The sequence below is a fragment of the Phascolarctos cinereus genome, unplaced genomic scaffold (genome assembly GCF_003287225.1).
Source record: "Phascolarctos cinereus isolate Bilbo 61053 unplaced genomic scaffold, phaCin_HiC Scaffold_726;HRSCAF=1367, whole genome shotgun sequence".
NCBI lineage: Eukaryota > Metazoa > Chordata > Mammalia > Diprotodontia > Phascolarctidae > Phascolarctos > Phascolarctos cinereus.
The window spans coordinates 17,937,729-17,955,979 of record NW_027556098.1 but is presented as its reverse complement, the minus strand read 5'-3'; the positions used below and the strand labels follow the sequence as shown (position 1 = coordinate 17,955,979).

Here is an 18,251-nt window from a genome sequence, read left to right as displayed (position 1 = left end):
ACGTATGTTGGCTTCAGCATGATAAAAAAAAAATCAGTGAACACCACTTGATTAAAATATTTGTCAAAAGAAACAGATTGTACAGAAAGAACCACTAACACCAACTTCTGCATAGCAGACAACAATATCTTCAAAACCATATGGCATTTCATAAATTATATTATTGGTCACCAGTCAGGCAAGAAAAATATAAGGGAAATATCACAAATATGTTGCCAAGTGTTAAACTGACAGCAAATTATCGCTAGCAACAGTATTACATATTGTGAGAATGTGTCACATCCATATACATGTACACATATATGTCTGTGAATATATATGTGGAGAGAGAGACAGAGACAGAAAGAATCAGAACTTCTAGTGTTGTAAAATTAACTAGAAATCATTTAGTTCAATGCTTTTCATAGTACAAATAAGGAAAATTAGGCTCAGAAAAGTCATTACTTGCTCTAGATCAGAAGGATCAAATATGCTGTCTGGCCACATGTGGGCCAAAACACTCTCAGGCATATCTTGAACTAGATTAAAATTTATTTGCTGTCTGATTTTAATGTGCTGATGTATTAATAAAACTATATAAACACATGCGGTTTTCTAAGACCACAAGGATCATTATGTACTATTTAGTGGCCCGCATTCCTATTTGAGTTTAACAGTACTGCTCTAGATCACATAGTTAATCAATGGTAAATCTGAAACTAGAACCAAAGTCTTCCTAGGTCAGTAATCTTTCTAATATATCATGATGCTTCTTAGAACAGACAACACTACCAAAACTTTTTTGAATATGAAGTACTAGAGAAGGAAGTCACCTGCAAAGAATCATTATAACAGCCCTTTCTAAAATGGAGATCTCAACTATAAGAAGGGCTAAGAACAAGAAGCAGGGCACTAGGGAATGTTTCGGGGGGGGAGGATCTCATTAATAGTGTGGGCACTGTAATTCATATAATCATAGAATTCAGAAAAGAATTTAGAAATGTTTTGGTCCAACTCTCATTTTATAGATAGTAAAAGAGGCTAAGACATGAAGTTACTCATACATCTTGGGGCTGAAAGAGACTTAATAGACCACCTGATCCAATCAACTTGTTTTTGTGCAAGTAAAATATCCTCATGTTACAGATGAGGTGACTTAGGCCCAGAGAGACCAAATCATCTGTCTAAGGCCATCCAGCCATCATGTAGAAGATCTTGATCTCCTAGGGTAAAAGAGGACATTTGGGAGTGCCCTCTATAGGGCATTCAACAATATCCATTTTGAGGGTCTTTTTATTTTGTTTTGTTTTTTGTTCTACTTTGCATCACAGAGGCTAACTGGATAGGAATGATTCAAAGATGTGCTGTCTGCTTACAGTCAGATAAATAGTATATTAGTGCATATTTATAGTCATATAAATAGTACATTTTCAACATCTTATAATACCTGATAAGACACCAAAATCTTATAATATCACCAAATCACCAGTGGTAGTGGTCAATCTTTGTAGATCCTCCAGTTAGTACAGTATCTAGTACAGTACCAGTCATCACAGAAACAAGGAAGTAGGAGGGGGGAGACAGGTAAATGAGGCAATAACTAAACCTCCATTCCAATGTACCGAGGTGGCCAAGAACTGTTCTTCCTTTCCAATAAACAGAGGTGGCCATTAACTGAGGTACTTAAGGAGAAGGAAGGACATTTGATATTTCCATTGGATATAAAACTGATCAAAATCCTGGGACCTGAAAACCAAGGGGTTTAAAAGAGGGAAAGAGGAATAGAATAATAAAGTCCTAGATATGGAAGGTATCTGTGTTTGACCTTGTCCTGCTAAAGTATTTTTGCAGCACATATGGCTAGAAAGCTGGAAAGTCCAACCCATACCTAAATGGGAATAGCTTTAATAACATAATCCAATAAGGGTTCCTGAAGTCTGTGCTTGAAAATTGCCCATGAGGGATAACTGACTAGTTTCTGAAACAACTCATTCTACTATTGGAGGACACAACTAAGAAAAATTTTCCTATGTTGATTGAACCAAAATTTTGTGTCTTAAACACATTATTATGATTAACACACACACACACACACACACACACACACACATAATTTTAAGCTTTGCAAAGAGCTTCACTAGTATTATCTCATTTTATTCTCACAGTAAACCTGGGAAATGGGTACTATTATTATCCCAATTTAGCAGATGTAGAGACTGAAGCAGGGAGAAGTTAAGTGACATACCCAGAGTCACATAGCTGATAAGTGTCTGAAGTTTGATCTGAACTTAGATCTTCCTGACTTCAGGCCCAGTATACCTTCCACTGCACCAACTTCTAAATCAGGGCTACTACTTCTGCCCTATGGAGTCAACCTGAATAAGACTAATCCTTCTTTCACATGACAGCCCTTCCAATGCTGGAAAATGGCTATCTGTTTTCCATTGCCAATATCTTTAACTGATCCCCACATGGACCTCAAGGCCCTTTACCATCCTCATTCCCCAAATATGGACACACTCCAGCTTATCAATATTCTTCTGAAAATGTGATACCCAGAATTAAACAAATACTTCAGATATGATTTTAACAGTTCAGAATATAACAGGACTAGGGACTACTATTACTTCCCCTAGAACAAAATACTATGCTTCTTTTAATTTAACCTAATATCATACTAGCTATCTCGCATTACTGGTTTACTTTGAATTTAGAATTCATTTAAACCCCCCATATGTTTTTCATATCTGCCGTCTAACCATACCTACACATTGTTATACTTATGAAGCTTATTTTTAAGTTCAGTTATAAAACTTTACTTTCATCTAATTGTTTCAATGTATTGGATTTAGTGTGAATCCCAGGGTTCATGCCTGGATCATTTGCATAGAAACCTCCTCATTGGTGGAAAGGGTGAAAATTTGATGTTGTATTTATCTGTGAAGGCAGAGTTGACTTAAGAACTTGGGAGAAGAAAGCCCATATTTCTTGTTTTGAAAAAGGACACACGTGGCTCCAAAACCTAATCAGGGAGAAACCAGGAAAAAAAGAGAGAGAGAGACAGATTTGGGGAAGCAGCAGATATATAGAGAGCTGACTTAATATGTCCCTGATTTCCAGCTTACCTCCTTAGCGACCTAGAGGAATTTCCCCTTGTGTGAGATCATGTACTCTAAGTGCAATGTACTTACTTGTGAAGACCATTTTGATTCTTGCCTCCTACATTCAACTTGTATAAAAACAAAATTTGATCTCCTTTTTATGGCTTCATCCAAGGCATGGATAAATGCTTTAGCAGGACAAGGTCAAGCACAGATCCCTGGGGCACTCAATTAAATGATTTCTTTCCAAGTTGATATAAAAACATTAAAAACTGCCCTGAATCCTGCTTTTCAATCAGTTCCAAGTACACCTAACTGTGCTATTATCTTGCTTTCATATCTCCATTCAGTCCACAAAAAAGAGCTTAAGACAATATCAAATGGTTTAGTAAAAACTAAGTGAATCATATTTATAGCATTCTTCTGATTTATCAGTCTAGTAACCCAGTTTTGAAAGGAAAGGATTTCATAATATAAACCCTCACAATCTTTGAATAAAATCAACATGATGAGTACTGCTACTGTAATTTTATAAATAGTTGTAGTCTTTATTTTTCACTGGAATAAGTGGGGGAACAAACCTCCATGAAAGGTATTTGTTCCATAAGCAACCAGCATAGACCACATCTGCTCACTATTATAAACATTTTCCTGAATTGAGATTTACCTGAAATTTCTGTGCAGATAGAAAGGAAGAAAATCCAATAATGTTAACAATGGTATTGAAGTAGGCTGATACTTCAAAAGATTTTTTAAACATTTTATTTAACTATCTAAAAAAATTATAAATATGTGAGTAAAGTTTATGCAGAAAACAACTTTCTTTACAGCCATGAGCTGTAAGAATAAAACATTTAGAGTTTGAGAAAAAGACTTTTAACTGACCCCCCTCATTAACATGTCCACACCCTCATTGATTATTCACCGATCAGCATTTATCTCCCCCTGTCAGGGGTACACACTTTTCCAAAGGTGGTTAAACATTTAATCAGCTCCATGGTTTTGTCTTTGGTTACTGAGAGAGACCACTGACCATCAATTTACTTATTGTGAGCTAGCCTAATTAATAAATTGATTATTTATAGGGATAAGAAACAACATATTAAATGTTTACAAGTAAGAAAGCTCATATCGTATTTTATCATTTTTGAAAAACAGAGCAAAGTAAAATTTGACTAGAGGGAAACAGTAATGAGATGATTAAGAAAGTAGGGTTGTGCAAGATTGTGGAAGGCCTTGAATGTCAAAGAAAAAACTGAATTTTACTTGGTTGTTAAGAGGGAGTCAATGAATAACTTGTTCTTCACACTTTGTTTTTCATTTCAAATTTCACTTCCTCCATGAAACCAACAATAATTTCCCTTATTGGTACTCACCATCTTCTTTGGACTTCTCATAGTACTTTGTTTTTAATTCCTCTAATGTATTTATTATGTCATTGCTTAGTATGTTATCTGTGCAAATTTACTAAGGTAAAAGCTGTTTTTGTTTTTGATTTTGGTTTGTTTGTTTGTTTTCCCTGTTGGGGGCTACTACAGAGAGGAATGGAAGGCTTCTTAAGAAAAGATTTCCATTTTTTTTCTATTCTTCTCTTTCTTATCATTTTTCTATGGGTAGCCCCATCTAAAGTTCTGCGATAAGTGAACTAGACTGGCCCTTTAAGAGAGTGGTTTTTCGTTTTCTTTTTTTTGGTTTGTTTTTTGGCTCTGTCACTAGTAGTGCTAGAGGCTTAAGCTTTAACTTGAGCTATTATTGACTTCCTTGTCTACCTGATCTTTTAGTCAGGCAGATATTCAGTGCTGATTCTGGAAGAGAAACTGAGTAATATTTTATTTTAACTTCATATTATTTTAAATTGATGCTTTTAATCTATCAAATAAAGTGGGGTTTATTTATATTGTATTATCCATGGTGCATTATCACATTTTAAGCCTCAAATCTGAATTACTGGACTATTGTCATCTGGTTTGGTCCACAATATGAGACCTGTAAGTTCTACAATTGCAAAATAATAATGATAATAATAATAATAATAAACATAAACATTTATACAGTTCTTTAAGTAATTTGCAGATTTATATATGCTAATTCTTTTAATTCTCATCACAACTCTGTAAGGTACATTCAATGATTTTCCCTTTTCACAGAAAAGGAAATCAAGGCTGAGAGAGGTTAAATGACTTGCCTAAGGTCATATAGCTAGTTAAGTATATGTGGCATATTTCAAACTCAGATCTTTCTGAGTTCAAGTCCTGTTCTGTCCTTATCTAACCTTTTAAGAGATCCCTCTTCCCCGTAACCACAGTGGTTAGTATCCAATAAGCACTTTTTAAAATTCTGACAAATGAGAATTGTTAACAAGGTCAGGTACAGTTGTACAGAAAATCAGAAATCTTCTTATCTTCTGTTCTCCTGGGAAAGGTAATGGGGGAAGAAGGGGCAACCGTGGTATACCTGGGAATTTCCCGCAGCCCTCCACTACAGCTGAGCTTCAGAACTGCCACAGAACTAGAGAGGGGATCAATTCATCCTAGACCTGTGAATTGCATCGAGGTGGTAATTCAGTATAGTTATGTATCTGACAAAGCAAGCTTAGTGAGATCCCATCTTTTTTCTCTACAAGCATGTGGGTATCAGATCTTGGAGTTGGACATAAATTTATTACTGCTTCTTATATCATCTTTTTCCATTAATCTATTAATCCCATTAATAAGCCACACTGAATATTAAACGGCAAGAGAGCATCACAAACACTGATGTGAGGGCACAGTGCTGAAGAATCTTATTTCTTAAGACACAACTCTTTAGGAATTGGGTAATAACAAATTGACCTTGATTAACTGTGTGTCTGGAGTATAACAGTTGGTTTTGGCATGATGGAAGGAAGGATAAGGAATGGGGGAAGATATTTTTAAGCCATGTTCACATACCACAAATGCTTCACAACATTTCTGAGAAGCAAGACACAGAGGAAGCTGTAGTAAAGTGAGTCATAATAGGAAACTAAATAGACACACAGAACTAAATCTCAAATGCTATGTCCTAACAGCCTTTGAAAAAACTCCAACATACAACCCAATCGTGGTTAGCTATCTATGAGAAATATATATTTCTCCTTCAAACACTTTAGAAGAAACTTGAGTTCAAGCAGCACAACTGTTCTTACCTCCAGGTCTGACATGCAATTGCAAAAAAAAAAAATCATTTTAATATATGGTTGAATATTGCGAGTCAAATATTAGGGAGGAATTTGAGATTGTAGATCATTGATCTAGAAATAGTGACTTTCTCAGCCAATCACAATAGGCAGATAGCAGTCAACACCAAAATTTTTGAAAATGAAAGGAGTTTGCAGAAGCCTGGATAATGGTATCTAAGATCCAAGTAAAAAGGCCACAAAATAAGAAAATAAAAACTTACCCTAGTATAGTGCATCACAGTTTACAGAGTGCTTTTACTTTCATTATTCCCCTTATGTTCACAACACCCCTATGAGATATTCAGGGCAGCATATCATTCTCTCCTCCCTACCCTTACCATCTCCATCTCCACCATCATCATTTTACCAGGTCATTACAAATGCTAAACTGAACAAATCAGAGAGAGCTTAAATAGTAAACACTATTCTATTGCCCAGTGCTAAATTTTGAAGTCTGTTAAGTTTGTTGAGGTAGTGAAAGTGAGAGTTTGGTAGATATGACACCTTGGAAAATAATAAGAATAAAACATCTATGTACTGGAAAGCAATTCAAGACATTTACTTTTGCTCTATTACTTATAGCTATTTTTTTTAGTTGATTCCACCTTGATTTGGTTTAAGGCAGTTTTTTAAAAAATCAGGAAGAGACCAATTGAGATACACAAATACTACTTAAATTTCATGAAATTTCAAGAAAGGTATCTGAGAGATAATCTAATCTAGCCCTTTCTTTTTATAGAGGAGGACTATGAAGCTAATATTAGCCCATGCTTTGGGTCAGAACCAGAATTAGAACCCAGGTCTCCTGAATTCTTTTCTAATTACAAAATTTCAATAGGATTTATTTGGCCATTCATTTGGCATTTTGATTTTACCACTACATGGGAAAACATGTGGTCTTTAATATGAGATTATATTTTCTTAAATAATGCTTTAAACAAATATAAAATCTTTTAAAATTATAATTTCTACATTATGTTCCATAACTTATTATACTACATATATATATGATTATATCATGTACAGGATACATATTATACAGTACAAACAATAAATGCATCACACTATATATACATGCATAAAAATATGTAGACATGTGCATTTGTATACATGAATGGGAAATATATTTTGTCAACTCTTACTTTATGACTTTTCATTAAAATACACAGGTATTTGGTAGGTATTAAAATACAGTAATGTACATAAAAAGTATTTTATTACAGATACCTTATATCTAAAGTTCACTCTCTGAAATGAACAATAAAACTGAAAAACATTCTGAAACCAAATACACAACTAACCATTAATGAACACAATAGTATTTAACTCGGTTAAATAAAAAATTATTTTGTATCTGTCATCTCTTTATAGTAGCAGGTCCATGAAATATAAACAACTTTTCTAAAGCTTGGCTAAAAACCTCTTTTCAGTCTTATTCAAAGCTATTACTTAAATTACCCTAAAACTTTCAAGTATTGAGAAATTTGGACCTTTGAGTAGGAGAAAAAAATTTGAGTTTTCTAATATAAGCGAATGTTTAATTTTTATTTTTTCTACAAAGTAATTTTTGGCACATTAGTCCCTCTTATGAGAAAAATAATTTATATATTAAAAGCATAAAAAAAAGGCTACGCAAGAGAAACCTTATTAGACCCTCTTAAAATAATCAGTGCTCATAGAAAAATCATTTTTTCCTAAAATCCAGCATTATTAATAACATAGATATATAATATGTACAACAGAATACTGTGTAGTTCTGGCAAACTTTGCATAGCTTCACTTGGAAAACAGAGCCAAAAGGCTCTTTCAAGACTTGATATTACTACATGCAGTAAAATACACTGCTTCCTTTGAAACTGATTTGTAAAGTGACCCACAAGCTTGTCCTCTTTCTCTGTTTCTTTGTTAGAATGGGCCTTTTGTGCAAGATGAAGAAAAGAAAAGAAACTTGATTTCCTCTTTCAATTACAGAAGACCAAAGCAATAACAAGAAGTCTTTTTTAACTAGTCAGGCTATTCTGGAAAGTGCATAGACAGTTAAGGGAAAAGGTTCATCTTTTAAATAATTAGAAAAAAAAGATTCCTAAAATAAGTGACAGATGGAAGAAGGAAGGGAGGGGGTTAAAAAGGGAGGAGGGAAGAGGAAAAAGAAGAAGGGGAAGGAAGGAAGGAAGGAAGGAAGGAAGGAAGGAAGGAAGGAAGGAAGGAAGGAAGGAAGGAAGGAAAGAAGGAAGGGAGGGAAAAGGGTCTTAACATTGTCATTTGAAATAAAAATAAATTTGTACATTTCAAATAATTTAACATTGTCAGAAATAGGTCAATTCTGTGAAAACTGGTAGTCAGTTTTGTCCCACATTCCTAGATTAGATAGGATTTCTACATTTTTTCCTATATGCTTAGTTCACTACTCAGTACAAATTGATAGCATAGTTACTATGAAATACTATACAAACAAAATTGGCATTTTAGAATTAATATACTGTCAATAACATCTACTTATTTAAAAAGTAAATTAACATTATGTTTCTTATTTGGATGTACGTCTCTTAGTTATTTTATTCATTTATTACTAGAATTTACTACAGGTATTTTCAACAACAAATATCATGGTATATTAAAAACTTATTTTCTGTCCTTTAAATGCACATACATTGCATAAGACATATGTTCTCCCAAAGATGAGTGTAAAAGACAACTTTGTTACTGATTATTATAATAGAACTGTAGGCTATACAACTAGAGAAAGCACCTCCTTAACTCATGAAAGATAAATGCTGAAATGTCACACTAAATAAAACTTAGTTTTCTTATCACTAGTACAGAATGACAGATAAATAGAAAAAAAAAACAACAAATTTAAGCCCTGAAGTTTCCATTTGTTTTACCAAGGTCCTTATATTCTGAATTGTAAAAACAAAAGTCCAATAAAAAACACATGATACACAACACTGATTTTAAAAGAAAATCATGTAGGTCAAGGTAACCAGATTCCACATTTATTTCAGCTAAAACTCCCAAATCCACAAATAATTGGGAAATGTGGTTAATGACTTGCTCACCTTACGATAGGGCTGATGTTGTTATTACAGCATCTGGAAATAATTCTCAATTTCACTGGATGATTACAATTTTTGTCTACCAAAGGTGAACATATTATGTGGTGCCAGTCAAAATTTTATTAACGTCGGCCCAAAGGCAGAAAAGGTGTTGTGAAGTTTAATTTAATTTGATAAGCATGAAAAGACAATGTAATTTTAGAGAGAATCAACTTTGGAAAAAAGCATAAGCAGCATTTTTTAAGTCTTAGAAAAACAAAACATGCATATATAATTAAGCTTTAACACTGAGATTTCACTTCAGAAAAAGAAAGCTTATTCAACATCATTAATGCAAATGAAAAGGATTTTTTCTAGGAGTCGAAGTAATTCAAGGACAGTAAAACATCCCCATCAAAATGAACCATATTATTCATTTTAATCATTACAAGAGAACCACTTACCTAAAACTCCCAGTCTGTAGTTGAGGGTTATGACAATGACATTTCCATAGCTTGCTAGAATGCTTCCATCTATCATGTTGCCTGTTCCCTCCATGTAAGACCCACCATGGATATAGACCATGACCGGCTTCTTACTGTTCTGATCATGAATGTCTAGGGAAAAAAGATTCAAGCAAGAACAATACAATAAAGCAATATTTTATTTTCCAAATTGCATGCTTTAACTTAAATATGTAGAAAGGAATTCATTTAACAATTGAAGGTCAATCTCATCATCACTTATATGTTTGTAGTCCTACATGAAATACTAGAAAGTGATATTAGTCTAACATTCTCTGCCTTTGTTATGTAGCCCATATGATGTTATGTACATTAGAAATTCTCTTTCATTGAAAAAAAAGGAAATTGTCTAGAAAGAGGGGTGTATGTGTTTGTATATGTGTATACATACAGGTATTTTGTGAAAAAAAATAAAACTTTTGGGTTGACACATTTTTCTTCACTACTGTTCTAACTCAAGTAATATAATTTGGAGATGTACACAAGCTACCATTTATGAAATATCTTCATCATTTAATTAATTTTAGAATTGCTATTGCAAAATTTGAAATTGTCTAAATAGAGCTATCATCTTGTCATAGTATAAAGCCAGTTGCTTAACACTTTTAAAATAGAAATGCCAAGGGGACACTATATGGATCTCTTCACATAACAGAGGACGAAAATACAAACACAGTCTCTCAAGAGTTTGGAAATGAATAAGAAAAATGTTTATCTCATTAAAAGAAATCCTCATCTTATTTTCTTAAGATGACAGTTTCTCATGTTGAATATAAATACAAATGGAAAAATATTCCCCATTCAATCTGGCTATGTAAATGTTAAGCCTCTCAGGTGGTGATAGAAATCCTTGTTGCACATGTACTTCAAATACTTAGTGATATGTTTTTGTACACTGAAGAAAAAAAAAAGAATCTTTTAATTTGAAGATTGTCTATAATTTGAGGATGCCTTTCTGAAAAAGCTAAAATCATCAGTTTAGCCTAATGAAAATATGCAGCTAGCTGCTAATAGCTATTCTAAGCTTAATTTTACATGAAATGGAGAACAATACTATATATAATTTCCTCTGATTTAATAGGTTCACTGTATTTAGAGCTGGAAGTGACCTTACAGATCACTTAGTCTAACTCCCTCACTTAAAACAATTAATTTCTTTTGGCCATTCATCCAATTTGACATTGCTCTGACTACTGGAACTGCTTTGTAAGTCTTCAGTTTATTAAACTAAACCTCTATAAAAGCATTCAAGAGAAATAATATGACAGACTGAACAGAGGAAGGGTCTTAGAGTCGTAAAGACTTGAGTAGAAATTCTGTCTGTAATGTAGAGCAGTGTGACATTGGGAAAGCTAATTAATCTTTCAATGTCCCCAGACAACTGTTTAACACTAAAAATTACAGGTAAATTGTATCTCTCAAATAAGGACAGATATTTGTGCATTTATTATTCTGCTATTATATATAATGTATTTGTTTGTTTTTAATTGACCTCCTGAACTGAGAAATACACACAAAACATTTTTTTTTTCACTTTTTGGAAAATGAACATACCCTTTAAAGAATCTTTATAATGGTTAAAGCTGTGAAGTAAATTATAACTATATAATTTAGACATTTATTCAATGATAAGAAAAGGCAGATTAGGGACTACACAGAACATGCTAAAAAAACCAAAAACATGTGCCTCTAAAATGTTGTTCACAGTAAGGTACAGGAAAGAGTGATGTGCACAGATGTAATGCATTTCAAAATCAATTTCCACTAGTCTCACAACAGAAAATTCAAAGCCACGTAAAATCATCCACCGCAGAAATATTTTTCCTAAGTGTTAACTAACTGAAGGGTAGACTTCCTTTGCATTGTGCTTTCCAATCATTTTCCCAATTTGATCCAACTGGCATTAATATAGCCAGCCATTGACCTGTATATTTAAGATGAAGGCATGAATAGAGTGTATTAGGAGGACAGAAGGAATAGTGTGTGTTGTGTGTGTGTGTGTGTGTGTGTGTGTGTGTGTGTGTATCAGATTAACATCTCTTACCTTTAATGAAAAATAGAACAAGATTTTCTTTCACTTGAGGAAGTAATAACCAGATGCCACATCAGTTTCAAATGAACCATACGTTTTGGGTTTTAAATGTCAATCAGAAAACATTTTTTTACAGTGGTAATGGCTGCATTTTGAGTATTTTGAAAGTAGCACCTTAAAATAAAAAAAATAATAATATTGGGAAGAAAAAAAGCATTGTAAGAAAATCATTAGAATAAGTGGAGGAGCCAAAGAACTACCACTAACAGGCAGTGAAATTATAGTCTTTTTGGACTCACTACCACAAGGGAGATTAAGTGGTAAAAATGTGTAGTCATAGACAATACTATTCTAGAGGGTAGAAGACTTGTTATAGAACTGTTGTAGGAAGTGTCAGGGCCGTGAACTTGAGGCCAACAGTGAGATAACGTTAAGAAAAGACTAAGCAAAAGAGCAATGGGGCAAAATGTTTTTCTCATCCAGCATTTGATTTATGGAGGAAAACAAGGGCAGCAGTTGACAAAATAGCACCTTGAAGGAGTGCACCATGCCGGCAGGGATAACTCGGCATCCCATTTACCAGCTTTAAATTATCTTCTGACCCTGAAACCAGAGGTTCACCAAAGACCTTCATTCTTTTTGGTAAATAAAGTGAGCTCCTGGTATTTTGTTGAGGTAGGAGAAATGTTATTTTACCAAGTATCTTCTACAAGTAAAGGTTAACCTTATTATGTTTAAGAACAAAAATCATTCATCATGCCAAGGGGCAGAATACAATGTACTAGTTGTTTGCTTGGCTTCTACATACCTTCCATCTTTAAAAAAAAAAATAGTTGCATTTCACCTGTGGTGTATAGTTTGTCATACAATTTGGGATCCTTCAAGAAGAAATTTTCCATAGCAACAAAACATTTCAACAAAATGTATTTTCAAAATAGCTGTTTTTGTTAAAAAAAAAAAGAGTACAGCTAGCTTTTTGACCTCTATAAATTCTTAGAAATCCCTATTTTTCTTAAAAATTCTGCTAAGGAAAATAGATCTGAAAGAAATAACAACATCTCATTAAAACACTTTTTGGTGTACTTCACTGTGAACCATATCATTTTCATACATACTTCATTTTAGAATCAAGCTATTTGGAAAAAGAAAACATTGAATACCTGAAGTTTTTTTTAAAGCTCTCTATTTAAGAATCCTAAAATTCTAGAATTTACCATGTGTAGTAAAAGAGAAAAGAGAGGGTCACCATTTCAAAATATAAGGTGAATGCACTTACAAAATAACTTTTTGCAAGAAAGAAAAGGGAATACACATGCATGTTTTAAAACTCCACTTTCTCTTCCTGTGTAGGAGCAAAAAAAAAAAAACACTTGTTGGAAATAATATTATGTTATTTATTTCATACATTTTAGGTACAACCTTGACAAAATCATAAGGATATGGAAGTCATTCTCTATGTTAACTGGGAATTTTTAAAAAATGAATGGTCTCCATATAAGAAGAAATAAAGTAGTACAATAAAATGTACTTTCATTTTTTCAAGTAAGGGGGGGAAAAAGGATGTTAAAATGAAAAAAAAAATCATAGTCATGCATCAGGGTTGAGCTTTGAAAAAACAAAAAATACCTTCATCTTCACCACGATCATTACTGGTTATATCATCTGCGCTTTTCTTTGTGTTGGCTCCTGGGGTCATAGTGAGGAGGAAAATAAAGGGAAAAAAGAGAATTCAAAAACAAGAGTTTTGCAAAAAATTAAAAGAGAGAGAGATACTAGCCAAAAAAAGAAAAATGTAACACAAAAAAGTTGAAATCTGTTACATTTGAATTTCAAAAAAAAGGATGCAAAATGCATACAAACATAAAGATGTCAGGAACAAATTCAAAATGTTATTTTAAAAATATATAGATAATATATCTTGTGAAGATGCAATCTGGGGGGTTCAAAAGTGTGATTACTGCAAAAACAAAGTTAATGGGCGATTAAAAAAGGTAAAACAAAGCTATTCAATATATTAAAGTTTTAAGTAGTAGGAAATGTACATGGTTGATGTATGTAATTTTCTGCAAATTTCCAACTTTCACCATTTGTCAAGTTTTGTAATGTCACTGAACTTACTCTGATTACAATGTAAGACAATGATTAAATAAAAATAATCTTTCACAAGTAAATATTATCACTATGTAACCAAAAGGGACTTATTGAGACTAAATGAGTTGAACTCTTTCAATAAGACTAAATAAATATCTCAATTTTTTGAAAGTGTAACAATTTAAAATGCTCAGAGTAAATCATGAAACTGATTTATTCTATCTTTAATCCTTAGGAAGCATTAAACCACATGGTTGGGGGAAAACAAACCCTCAATAATTTTTTGTTTGATAGAAATGCGAACTTCATAATAGGAGAAGTTCTGTATCTGAGAAATAACTGTTTAACAGAGGAGTTAAAAAGAACTGATGTGGCAAGTGATAAGAAACAATTATAACCCTTTTCTCCCCCTCTGAGTTGCTTTGTTAATAGAAAATATACTCACCTGGATCACACAGCATGTACACATGTTTTTTACATTTCTACTACATATGCAAAATCAAACAGAGAATTGATGCAATTATAAAAATAAACCACCAAAAAAATTCATGCTGCTCCAGTATGAAATAGATGTATAATAGAGACATTATTCTTTTTTACTTAAATTATTTGAATAATTGGCTCAACTCTCCATTTTCTTTTGCATTATAAAAATAGACTATATAAGCAATATGCATGTGTCTAGATCAACATGAACTTCTTTTATGATGAATTATAACATTTGAAACAAATCTTCCCTGTCCTCTCCCTGTGTACTGCTAGGAAATTGGGCAACTTCTACATTTAAAACTTTCTCAAAATATTCGGAATCCTTAAAGGATAAACAGATTTTGGGACAAACTCCAGAAACCAAAAAAAAAATTGTTTTCCAGGAAAACACAACTATCTATAAACATTAATCTCCTTCTAAAATTTTTATTTTTTCCTTTCATATAGATATGGTCCTTGGTAACTATGGCCATAGTATAATACAATGTCTTTTATAAAGAAGCTAATTTGTGGGCTACAATGTTGTTTACTCTTTTAAATATTAATTTTTCTAATGATCAATTTCAAGTCAAAAGTAATTAATAGCTATAGTACTGCTAGGAGTTTCCTTTCACACATCATCATAGGGAGCTATCCTACTTCTGCTTGTTTTTACCAATTCTCAAACTGATATTGTCTCATGTATAATTTTTATATACATAACAGTGATTTAAGACAACTAATTTGAAACAGATTCTTCTAATAAAAAAATCAAATGAATGTGTGTAACTATCACAAATAATTTTTAAAGAAACTGTTAACTTTGATTTTTTATTGATTTGCCTTTACATCAAAAAAACAAAAACTTAACTATTTGGGGGGGGGTGGGAACTACACCTTAGGGTAAAACATGACATGAATTATGGAATGGAATGTGTCTCTAGAATGAAGCTATTTAATAACTAATAGGACTTCTACTTTAATGATCAATCAATCACTGTTCATTAAGTCTTTACTGTGTACCAAGCACCATGCTAGGTGCTGAAAGACTTAAAAAATAAAAATAAAAAACAGAACTGTTTTCAACTTCAATCTACCTGGCAAAATTGCTCCTGAATCAATCCTAAAGAGTCTCTAAGTTTATCAAATATACAATTAGTTCAATTCCAGAATTCAACTTTCAAACATACAGCGGGGCACCTTGTACCCTCAAATTGCTTACTAAACCTCTCATCTTCCACCTTCCTCAGTTTCCCCACAGCAACCCATCCCCCCCAACCCACAACTCCCAACTCCCCCTCTCTGCTCTCAAGATGGTGTCTGCTCTCAAGGCTTACATTCTAATGGGACAGGACAACACAAAAATGCAAGTCAGAAGGTGAAGAGTTTGGAAATGGCCAAAAAGTTACATGGAGGCCAGACTGTTGGTGAAATAGTTCACCTATCAGAACTTAGAGTCCCAGGGCCAGAGTCCAGGTGGTTCTGGTGGGAGGAAGATGTCTATGGCAAAGAAAACAAGGTTCAGAAAAGGCTAGAAAGTGATATTGAGACCTTGGAGTTGTACTTCAGCACAAACACTAATCAAATGGCACTAAAGGCAAAAAAAGAAAAGAAAAGAAAATCTGTTTGATTTAGTTCTTACATGGATTATTACTATGTGATCTCTTCTGATTACTGATTATAGTACAATCACATCTGGACCCTACTACCTCAAGACCCAATATATATTATGGGAGAACGTGGAAGTGGTACTGAAAACACTGTTCTCTAGAAGACTAGATGCGAACACCCAAATATTTACTCAAGAAGTCTATATAGTTAAGTGACGATTTTAAAGGCACATAGGGCTTAACTGACAATTTTAAAGGCACGTGAAAATCAATCTTGCTGCATTTACTCTTTTTTCAGTCATGTCTGACTTTTTGTGAACCTATTTGGAGTTTCTTGACAAGTATACTGGAATAGTTTGCCATTTCCTTCTCCAGGTTATTTCATAGATGAGGAAACTGAGGCAAATGGGGGTCAGTGACCTGCCCAGGGTCATACAGCTAGTGTCTGAGACCAAATTTGAACTCAGGAAAAGAAGTCTTCGGGAATAAAGGATTCATTTAAAAATCATAAATTGTACTTTTTGCCAAAAATCAATCAAAAGCATTTACTAAACATGTACTATATGTAGGCATTGTGCTAGGAAGTGATACACAAAGGTAAAAAATAAAGTCTTTCTCTTCAAGAATTCTGTGGGGAAATGAAGGAATAAATCAACTAATAAATGAATGAAGTGAATGAAAAAATTTATTAAGCCCTTGCTACGTGCCAAACACTGTGCTAGGGACTAAGAATACAAATACAAAAAGTTACATAGTTTCTGCTCTAAAGTGGCTCATACTTTAATTGGAGAAAACTACATAAAAGAATGTTTATCTGCTGGGTATATGGAAACACTAAGAAGTACTAAAGATTCAATGGCTGAGCAGGTGGCAAGGCTCAAAGGCCCTCAGCTTAAGTAATTAAGACAACAATGCTGAGGTACTACAGGGAGCAGAAGCTGGGCCATGTCTGGAGGGTCTTTGCAGAAGTGTCAGGTAGTAAAACCTAGAGATCCTCTATCTCTTCAGAAGCAATGGTGCTGATTTCCATCTCATTCAAACCAAGTAAGCAATCAAACAGCTGAGAAAAGTAAAGAGGAAGAAAGATGGAACCATCCTGGGTGAATGCTGGCACAGACCCTACAAACCAGGGTAAGGAAGAAGGTAAAAAGGTAGGTTAACTCCAGCAGTAGTTCTTCCCATATTTCTGCATCCTCACTCCAGAGGTAGGGTTCTCAGATCGCCTAGGGTGGTAGTAAGGATGCAAGACAAAAAGCATAGGGCACCCTAGCTGGTAGTGGCTCTTCTATGTCCCAGTCATCCTGTAAGGGAAAACATAATATACACAAGAGTGCATACAACATTTATACAAAGCAAATACAAAATTTCTGGGGGAAGGAAAGATGAATAGCTGAGGCAGGTATCAGGAAAGTCCTTGTTGCTGTTTGTCCTTCCTTCTAGAAGTGAACATGCAAGTGATTTGGATTTAAGTGATTTTGGATTTAAGTGAGGGAGGGCTGTGCAAAGTCACCAAGCTCACTTTTTTTTCTCCGTCCAGTGGTCAGAGATAGATCAGGACAACTGGAAATGATCCAGGCTGCAGTGGGGAACCTTGGTCTTTTCAAGCTAAGGTCTTTAACATGACTGAGGCAATGCCTGTTCAGGGATTAAGGCTTAATAAGAAAGGAGGCAAAGAATGGCCTCTTCATTTTTATTTTTTTGCTTTTAGGCAACTGGGGTTAAGTGACTTGCCCAGGGTCACTTAGTAAGCATCAAGTGTTTGGTCTGAGTCCAGATTTGAACTCAGGTCCGCCTGACTTCAGGGCTGGTGCTCTATCCACTGCACCACCTAGCTGCCCCATGAATGGACTCTTTAAAAAAAAAAAGATCTGGGAGGAGAAGACCCTCAGGGTTTCTGGCCAACAGAAACAATTGTTATTTACATTCACTCTGGGCCAATCAAGGCCCAAACAATGACCAAGTAAGACCAGGGACCTATTATTGGCCAATCTATGAAAGCTAGAGTGACTTGGAGAGCTGGTCTTTAAGAGAAAAGATGGGGAAAAAGTTTCAGAGATTAATAATTTACATTCCTTTTGGGGAGTGATAGAGGGAAAGAAATGGTAGGTTTTGATCTGAGCTTTGAAGCTAGCTATCCTAGGAGAAGGAAGTGAGGAGGAAATTAATTCCAAATATCAGGTAACCTACAACCAACCTGGTAGTAAACCACTCT

The 18,251-nt window shown here is 34.0% G+C and overlaps 1 protein-coding gene across 4 annotated transcripts in view; it reads right to left on the bottom strand.

Moving 5' to 3' along the window:
- NLGN4X (neuroligin 4 X-linked) overlaps positions 1-18,251 on the bottom strand; it is a 426,216-nt gene that overhangs the window by 175,245 nt on the left and 232,720 nt on the right. For 3 of the 4 annotated variants that reach the window (XM_021006227.2, XM_021006232.2, XM_021006229.2), the window contains 2 exons: positions 13,497-13,556; positions 9,779-9,931 (listed from right to left, as the gene is read on the bottom strand). In XM_021006227.2, coding sequence (XP_020861886.1) covers positions 9,779-9,931; positions 13,497-13,556 — 213 coding nt within the window. The remainder of the gene's footprint in view (positions 1-9,778; positions 9,932-13,496; positions 13,557-18,251) is intronic. The other variant, XM_021006233.2, reaches the window with a different exon arrangement.